General features: G+C 39.3%; 1 protein-coding gene across 1 annotated transcript; it reads left to right on the plus strand.

Annotated features, from left to right (window-relative positions):
• The first annotated feature begins 1,073 nt into the window (after positions 1–1,073).
• Positions 1,074–9,051, plus strand: LOC138049151 (vesicle transport protein USE1-like). The gene is made up of 7 exons (XM_068895306.1): positions 1,074–1,230; positions 3,592–3,641; positions 5,335–5,413; positions 5,606–5,792; positions 6,395–6,428; positions 8,124–8,289; positions 8,855–9,051. Exons 1-7 carry the CDS (start codon positions 1,093–1,095, stop codon positions 9,032–9,034), a joined length of 834 nt encoding a protein of 277 aa, XP_068751407.1. The 5' UTR covers positions 1,074–1,092; the 3' UTR covers positions 9,035–9,051.
• Positions 9,052–9,323: the final 272 nt, after the last annotated feature.

The following is a 9,323-nucleotide window of genomic DNA, read 5'->3' on the forward strand; positions in this document are numbered from 1 at the left end:
AGGGTTCACAGGCCTGTTAAAGCGTGCTTGAGTTTCAACAAAATGAGCCCCAAAATCAGTGAAAACTTGTGACGCAGATGAATAATAAAGTAGCTGCTATTTCCAAAATGATGGAATTACCTGGTGATAAATAACGTCGTACGTGTCTTGGAGAGTAAATTTTGACTTTGCATAAATAAGAGTTGGGCGATTGTGATCTTTGTTTTGACTTCGCTCATTTCATTGTCAAACTTTATAACACTTGACAGAAAAAGAAACTTACAAAAACCCGGTATCTTGCCATCATTTGACACAGATGCTTCACTGTTTGGCGAGTAAACATACAGCGGTAACTTAATCACGGCGCCCGCTGAATTCCGGCCATGTCACTTTCGATTTTGCAATTTACTTGAACGTCGCAAAAATCTCCCAAAATGTTTGTCGCTGATCGTAACTTTTTATATTCTATATTCACGGTTCAAAATTAATGTTGTTTTGATGTCGTAAATATTTTATTCTCGATCGACCGTCCGGGAAACTTCCTTCTGCTCTTTCTGAAAACTGTGTATCAATAGTTATTTGCTTTTTCATCAATATTTGTTTTGCATAAAGCAAGCTAACAAGATCTGTACCTTGCTGAGTTCGCATTTGTTAGAGTTAATAGTATTTTCGGTCCGATGCTTCTGTTTTTATGACGGGTACATTATTTTGGTCTCCCATCCAAACACTAACCCCGCCCGGCAGGGCTTAACTTCAGTGAACTTTAGTATTAGAAAGCCTTCAGATGCTCAGAGGGCACACTTGTGGTAAACAGAAGTTGTGAGGGAACTTGAAAATTATCAACATGTCAGCCCAGAAGCCAATGTTTCTCGCTTCTCTTTTATTTGTTATTCTTCAGAGACTGGAATGCTGTATTTCAATACCACACAATTCAGTGCCTTCTGATTTTCTGTAGCACGTACCACAGGCAACCCAGTGTATGCTTCACAGAAGCATCTCGTTTTCTGATCAATTTGGTAGATTGAGTTACTAACACGCCGAGTTCCCGATCCCGTGTCCCCAATCCCTTGCAGTGAATTTCCATTCCTTTCTTTACATAACAAATAAGCATACATGACCGAGTATCTGAAAGTTGCCAACATGGCGGTTTCAAAGCTGGAGATAAACTTTCGCCGACTGTTGGAAAGATGTGAAACAATGGCCGCTGAATTACAGGATAACAAAGAAAATGTCAGCTGGAGATTAGAAAAAGTGAGAGGAGCACCTAATCTAGATTTTACAGTAATTACGCTGACTGTACACCATGGACACCAGGGCAGTTGAGGATTAATTTCACGCGTATTTTCGGGAGAAGACAAAACGCGGAGCCCTACTCCATGGAGTACCCTATGGGCTACCCAAATGGAGTACCCTAAAAATACTATTTCGAATGAGTACTGTTGATCTATGTGTAAGCAGCATCTCAAATAGTGCTTACTTAAGCCGCAACACCCATTTTAAACAGCATTGTTCAACAGTATTTAAGTCTAAGCACCCATTTTAAAAAGGTTAGCTTACATGAAGTAATCGGCCATCACAACAATAATCGAAAGCTAACCTTTTAAAATGGGTGCTTAGACTTAAATACTGTTGAACAATGCTGTTTAAAATGGGTGTTGAGTCTTAAGTAAGCACAATTTGAGATGCTGCTTACACATGGATCAACAGTATGCATTCGAAATAGTATTTTTAGGGTACTCCATTTGGTTAGCCCATAGGGTACTCCATGGAGTAGGGCTCCGTGTTTTGTCCTCTCCCCGTATTGTCAATGTTTTTACGAATGCGACTTGGGAAATTTGGAAAACTTGGAAAAGACAAGTGAAATTAATCCTTAATTTTACAAGGGCACATTGCAATTTACATATGTGTATCACATAAAGGGCAAAATTATTAAGGGAAGCCAGACAAATGACAATTAACTTAATTCGCTTTTACTCAACAGAAATTGCGCTTAGAATGTATTAAAGTTAAAATTTATGTGTCGACAAAGAGCAGTTTAATCAGAGTCAGAATCTGGAAGAAGATCCTATTGTAACTTCCCTTGCTCAGGATAAGCAAATGTCAACCAATCAGGATCAAGTATTCATGCCCTCTTGATTACCAAAAGTGCCCTCGTGATTAAGAAAAAAAATGCCCTCTGACTCAGCCAATCAGCATTCAGTAATTTTGCCCTGTATGTGATAATATCTATACAGTGTAATGATAATAGGATTCAGTGCCACCACGTGAAAATAAACTTTGAGTTAGGACAATGTGCAAGCCACCGAGCCATGCGAGTCATGCGAGCCATGGCTGCGAGCCATGCGAGCCATGACTGCGAGTCATGTGAGCCATCGCTGCAAGTCATGTGAGCCAACATGGCGAGCCATGCGAGACAACATGCGACTCAGTTATTGAAAGCTAACCGTTTTAAAATGGGTGCTTAGACTTAATAACTGTTTATCAGCGCTATTTGAATTGGGTGCTTAGACTTAAATGCGAAATTTGCGTGGCTCGCATGCCTCGCTGGCTCGCAGATTGTCCAGCCTCAATATAGGAATATTTACACATTAATGAAATGTTGACAATAGAACCCACTGGGAACTCGGAAAAATCCGAACCCCAGATGGGATTTGAACCCACGACCCTCCGTGATCTGGTCAGATGCTCTAAACACTGAACTACTGGAGACTCTACATTGTATGGTAAGCAAGGGTGAAATGTCGGTGGTTGGTTGGCCGCATCTTGGATATGCTTCAGTGATGCAGTTATGAGCTATGCTGCCTGTCGTTATTTGACTGTGTAGCTGCGTGATGCAGCTCCAGTCAAAGACCCACATTTCACCTTTGCTCATAATATCAGGATCCCAGCTACATGTAACTGGACTGGCTTGCTCATCATGTAATCGCGAACTTGGTTTTTGGTGTTTTGTCAGACGTGCCAGGATCTCTGCTAAACGAGCCAGTGCAGCTTATGTAATCGGCTCCTAAGTCAGGGTGCATAATAAAGTACTCATTGAAGAGAGTTTCAATCTTAAAGAGCTTTATAAATTATGACTTAGAAGGCAAAATTACCAAATGCTGATTGGCTGATACAAAGGGCATTTTCTATTGATTTTGGTTATAATGCCCCAGGCAAAATTACTTTCATTATTTTCATGTAGTAAGTATTTTTAGCAGTGCTGTTTTCATCACTTTGGCATGAGTGTACAAATTAAAATAAAATTTTGTTCAGCTGATTTGTGCATTTTACAGTTCATTGATGCTAACTTAACGCTGAAAATACTTCCTACGGTATTATGCAACCAAGTGCGTTTGTTACCTTTTAATGAAAGAAAATTCTGGCCTTTGCATATTTTGAAAGTTTCCGGTTGTATTGCGCAGAACTCTTCCTCCAATTTTATGAGTGGTTTTGAAATATCAAAACTGTGAATTTTATTTTTCAAAGGGGACTACCAACGAAAAGGGTGATTAAGATGAAACAACTTCATGTTCAATTCCTCATAAAACTTTACCGCTGATAGCACTCATTAAGAGGTTAAAAGTAGAACAACTCTGTGGTCTTCATTTTGTGTTTTTCTGTTTTCTATCACAGTATGTCTCCACATTACAGAAACAAATTACTGAACTAAAGAATTCAAGCAAGTAAGAATAAATTATTAACTACGTACATTTCATAAGGTAGTTTTTTGTGTCCCAATAATTGCATTTAATCACAGCTGAAGGGGCAAAACCCATGCTCTTTAAGTATAAAATGTTAGAAGTTATATGGAGAATAAATGCTCCCAAATTGGATTTCTCTGGTACTGGGAGAGATCGGTCAGGGTTTACAGCCTGTGGACTGTGGAGGTGGCCAGGCACCTTTAACGATCTAATGACAGGCAGGGTTGACTGCTTAATAAGGACCTTAATGTGTCCAAGGATACTACACTGTTTGGGGGCAAGTTCCAAATCGTTATCGCTCTAGGAAAAAGGGAATTATAACTGAAGCTGGAACATTTGTTTGAGGTTGGAAGGATAAGTACCGGTAGGTATTCTGGTGGCGTCTTCATGTAGTAAACCTGATTTTGCTGTGAATTGAAGTAATTGAGCCAGGAAACTGGCAATCAATGAGACCATTGTGGAATTTATAAAAAAAGGACTGACTGATTAAACAGAATCCTTAGTCTGATGTCGATCTTCAAGAGTATCCCAGTCAAGAGTCTTCACTAAACCTGTAGTACATGTACTTGACATTTGATAAGTTCATAGTCATTGCATGCAAAGAGGGCCCCGTTCTTCTGCACTTGTTTGAGGCTGTTAACATCACAATCAGTGTGAGAATTTGTTCAACAAAGTCAGTCAGTCACAGCTAACCCTGCAGACTGTTCACATAGTATGGCACAGGATTCCCTATTTGATGCCAGGCTTTAAAAGGCACAGGAGCAGATGTAGCTCAGTTGGTTAGTGCGCACCTTTCCTTTTGATCCGTGTAGCTCTAGCTTTAATTACCCGTGAAATGGAGCACTGACAGAGGGAGGGTGGTAAAGGGCACACGGTCAGCTTCCATTGATACTAGCTTCGTAGCTGAAGAAACAAGTGAGGACGCATTACACTGTAAATAAAGTATTTTACCTTTTTTTTACCCTATAGACCCTTTTAATGAGATAAATAATTAATTCGCAAAATATTATTTTTTTGCGCTATTGACAACAGATACAAGTTTTTGTAGTCTTTCTGATTTCTTTTTCTTGTACATTTCTGAATAAAATTTTAAATATAATTTATAAGCCATAATGATTAGTGTAAAACTGCATATATTAGGTTTTAAAAAGGCCTATAAGTACATGTGTAATTAATCCTGCAGTGATCTAATAGCCCTTTTTACGGTTAGTTTTAACCCGAAATTGCCTCACATCCATGTTAGATTACATTGTAATGCAAATGAGAAAAATTAACCTTGAAAAGGACTATTAGGAAGTAAAGGCTGCCAGCAAAAGATGTCTCCACCAGAAACACAGCTTTTTCCAAGCATTATTTCTTGAAAACCAAGAGCAAACAGGACCAAGAAAGAAAAAAAAAAAATGTAGAGCACTTGTGTTCTCAAAATTGTTCGATCGTATGCAAAAGTTCAATTGCTTTTAAGCAAAATTGGATAAACACCTAAAAAGTCAGCTAAATAGGAACTTATTTGCCCAAATTCTTTAATTTTGAAATGTAGGAAAACTGTCTGAAAATATTGTCTTGCAGAACAGTAATGATAAATAATAAATTAATAAATTAAGGTGGTTTGCTTTCTGGTTCCTTGTTCTTTTCACTGTTTTCTGACATTTTTTGCCTGTTTTTTTTTTTCATATAGCAAACCAAGTGCAGATACCATGAATGAATACAACAAGAAAGTAGAGTTCCTTAAAGGTCTCATTGAAACACAGAAATTGGTGAGATGTAAAGAATGTAAATTTTATTCGTCAGCATAATTATTTTTTATGTATTAATTAATTAATTATTAAGGTTGTGTTCTCTGGAGATCAACTATTTCTACTGCAACTGGTTTAAGGTTGATGCGGCTATAGTTTCCCAATGGAAAACGTTTCCTCGAATTTCTGTTGAATGACTTTTTACTCCGATAGAAATCTCCAACAGAGAAACTTATAGCAAGTCAGCAGTTAGTTCGTCCACTGAGTCAAACACTAGGGCAGACTACGGCAACAGAAAAAGATCGGCCTGCAAACAGAGCACAGGAACTCCACATTCGAGCAAAGTCGCAGATTCACAAAGAAATGAGAAATGAACTTCTAGGAGATCTACATGTAGATGGTAAGGGAAGATGAAAATTTTTTTGATATTTTCTTAAGTCTAGAGCTTTGATTTAGCAATAGAGGACGTTTTCCGTGTTTCCATGGCCTCATCTAAACATGAGGGGGAGTTGGGAGAATTCGAGACAGTTATGCAAACCTGAGACGCAGTCAAGAGTTTCCACAACGGTTCAAGCAGAACTTTCTTAGCACGTTTTCATATTGTTTTTGTGTAAGCGACTATTTCCAAAAGCCAATTCTCTACTTTCTCAAATCCCATAATACACCTCTTTTTCCCCAAAAAAATTGGCATAGGCATTGTTTTCGATTTCTCTTGGGACATGAAGATGTCCCAAGAGAAATCCAAAGCATTTTAGGGGGATAAACAAGATGTCTTATGGGATTTGAGAAAGCAGAGAATAAGCTTTATTTGTTTTTTCAGATTTTTCATGGTTTTCAATAAGAATTTTTGTAGGCGGCAAAACCTGAAGAGTAGGCGGAGAGTACTATTTTATTAGGAGGCCATTTATGGATAAAGGTCTTTGAAGATCTCCTCTGAGGTAGGCATGCTAAGAGTTCTCCTCATAAGGATGTTCATTTTTTCCTTATCTGTCTTTGATATAGAGAAAAGAGAAGACACTCAAGGGTTGCGAAACAGGTGAATAAGCATGTTTTTGATTCATTGTTTAAGCCTTGTTTTGACTATCGACGCAATCACAACCCCAAGCATAAACGGATGCACAAGAGATTCGTGTGAAGTGAAAACGAACCATAACGCAAGCACAACCACACAACGCAGAGACAAAATTCACTGGTGCCATTTTCTCTCTTACAACGCGGCGCTCCGAGTGGAATCTGGAACGGGTCTTTTTCATTGGACAAACATCTCAACTTGCGTTGTGGTTTCGTTACATCCCGTTTTCACTCAACACAAGCGAACGCAAGCGTACGCGCAAAGCACAAGGGAAAATTTTGACCCTTGGGTTGTGCTTATGATCTTGTCAGGCCTGTTTTCACCGTGAAATAAGCGCTCTTGTGCTTGCGTTTGTGCTTTGCGCTTTTGCTTGCGTCGCTAGTGAAAACCAAGCTTTAGTATCCCAGGGTGAAAAGAGTCTTGGAGCAGGAAGTCAGCAGCAACTGTTTCTAGTCAGCTTCTTGTCTGTTCTCTCGAGCGGGAAACGATTTTTTCTGACAATGGAAGGGGACCTACGCCAATCGAACCAATCAGGATAGTCTATTTTTGAGCCCCATTTTCAAAACAAATCCAATTATAACTTTAACGGTGTCATGGTCGATGGAATTCGACCTTGGTTCGTACGAAATTGCTAATCGGAATAACAATAGTTCTTTTGTGGGAAAGTGCCTTGCGCCATTCTGGTATATGAAAGTCTTCCCCTTTCAGTATCGATTCTGAAACCTCAGCCAGCAGATAAAAGTTGGATCAATAGAACACGTAAATGTGACGATAAACATCAAAACCAACATAACCTCCACACAACATTCAAACATCAAATTGTTCCAGCGATGCATCTAGATTAAATTGCTATTTGATGCAACACAACCATCCTTCTCAGTCAAAATGTAAATTTTACTGGGTCTGGCAGCTCGAACGCCTTATCTCTGATTACTTCTAGTTTTATTCTTATTTGTTTGCCATACGTCAATTATCTTAATTAATTTTGTCAGTTTTCGGAATTATTAGCATTTTATGCTACTCTATAAATCCGAATTGAAAGCAAGTTTATGTATGTACGTACTGTACCGGAAATATCACTGTTAGGAAAAATTAATCTTTACGTCACATTTGCCACTCCCCCCTCCCCCCCCCCCCCCAATAAAAGATCATTGCAACCCCTACCCCTTAATAGTCTATTTTATGGGCAATTATATACCCCATCTCAGTCACCTTTTCTTCGCATATGAAAGGGGCGAGGATTCTCGCCGTCTCGCTTAGGGGTGTAAATTTGGAATTTTGGTCTCACTTAGGGTATTCTGGGCAAAACGCCATCATATGAAGCCGTGACGGTAGGCAGAAGGCAGAAATATAAAATTAATTTGGTCTCTTGTAGGGGTTAAAAAAAGCCTGGACCACGCCCAGATTGGTCTCCTTTAGGAGTTTTATTTCAAATTTCCTTCGAGCATCCCCGCCCCTTCGTATGCAAATTCTTAACCCCCCCCCCCCCCCCCCCCCTCACCTCCTCTCCTCTTCCGGGGTCGTTCCTTTCTGAACTGAGCGAAAAATATTGCGTCGTACCGTTGCCACATAATGTGCGGTCAAATTTTTCAACCGGTGGAAAATTTGTCCGGTAGGGTGTGAACATCTGAAGTCTAAGAAAGAATTGATGGTTCTCAGGCTGACAGGTGACAAGAAAAGAGACACAAAAGACGATAGCATAGACACTGTACTACAATATCACCAGAAGATGCAGGAGAACATTGCCGAAGAAATGATCAAGATGGCTAAGAATTTAAAACACACATCCGTCATGGCCAGCAATATTATAAAAGAAGATAACAAGGTAGGAGTTTTATTTATGCAGTTGTAATAAAAGGTGAATATTTTATATTTATAGAGGATTATCGTTCACATTGGAAGTCATGTTGATTTACTGAAAAAAGAAAAGATTTACCATGCAGTTCTATTTTCAACTTTTCTTCTTCTCCAACATGGCGCGGAGATTTTTGACACTTTTGTTTTCCTTTTCCGTCATCGTTTCTTAAGTTCATGTACACATCCAACTGAGTCACAGGCCACTAATTCAACCTCACACAACTAGCAGAATGGTAACCTGTGCAACAAAATCAACTCAGTGAGCAGCGAAGTCAGCACGACATACTTTCCCCATGTCGTGCTGGAAGACTGAATGAAGGAGGCGCCCAATGGTCCGCCCTGTAGTGTTTCTGACACCTGTCAATCAGCGACTTGTTTCAATGTTACTAAGTTCGTGCTTTTAGATTATAATTGAATGTTTGTGTTAAAAAACGGTGTTTCAGTGCCTCTCCAGTTTTTCAAGCACCACATTTCCCGGATAAGTATTTTCTTCTGAGGTATTATATAAAAAATGTCCTCTCCTGTTTTTTTAGGCGTTGGAACAGGCGACAAAGCTGGCAGACTCCAATTTTGAAAAACTCAAACGAGAATCGGAAAAACTTGAGGAATTAACGCAGGCATCTTGTTCCTGGTGGATTTGGATCATGCTAATCACAGTCTGCATAGTTTTTATGTTCATGATTATGTTTATTCGACTTTTCCCAAAGAAATAAATTTACTTTGTGAATGGTCTTCGGTAAGTGTTGAAAGCATTGGTCTCGCATTACTTTGATTGGCTAGAAAATTTCGCCTTCGTCTTTCAACGTATCGAAAGCGAGGCCAATCAAAGTAATCTCCATCTTGTCCAGCTACAGTTATTTTGCTTCGAGCTTTAACTATAACCGTTGACCGGTTGGCTCATTTGGTTAAGAATCGGGTCTCCGTGTCGGAGTACACGCAACCCAGACCAGAGCAACACTCGTGTCTTAAAATAACTGAGAAAGTTGAAAGTTTTGTAAAAAT

Source organism: Montipora capricornis, chromosome 5 (genome assembly GCF_036669925.1).
Source record: "Montipora capricornis isolate CH-2021 chromosome 5, ASM3666992v2, whole genome shotgun sequence".
Lineage (NCBI taxonomy): Eukaryota > Metazoa > Cnidaria > Anthozoa > Scleractinia > Acroporidae > Montipora > Montipora capricornis.

Coding starts and splice junctions, on each gene's coding strand:
- LOC138049151 (XM_068895306.1), top strand. CDS start 1,093: ATGACCGAGTATCTGAAAGTTGCCAACATGGCGGTTTCAAAGCTGGAG. Junction 1,231..3,591: donor TCAGCTGGAGATTAGAAAAA/GTGAGAGGAGCA, acceptor TTTCTATCACAG/TATGTCTCCACATTACAGAA. Junction 6,429..8,123: donor ACTCAAGGGTTGCGAAACAG/GTGAATAAGCAT, acceptor GATGGTTCTCAG/GCTGACAGGTGACAAGAAAA.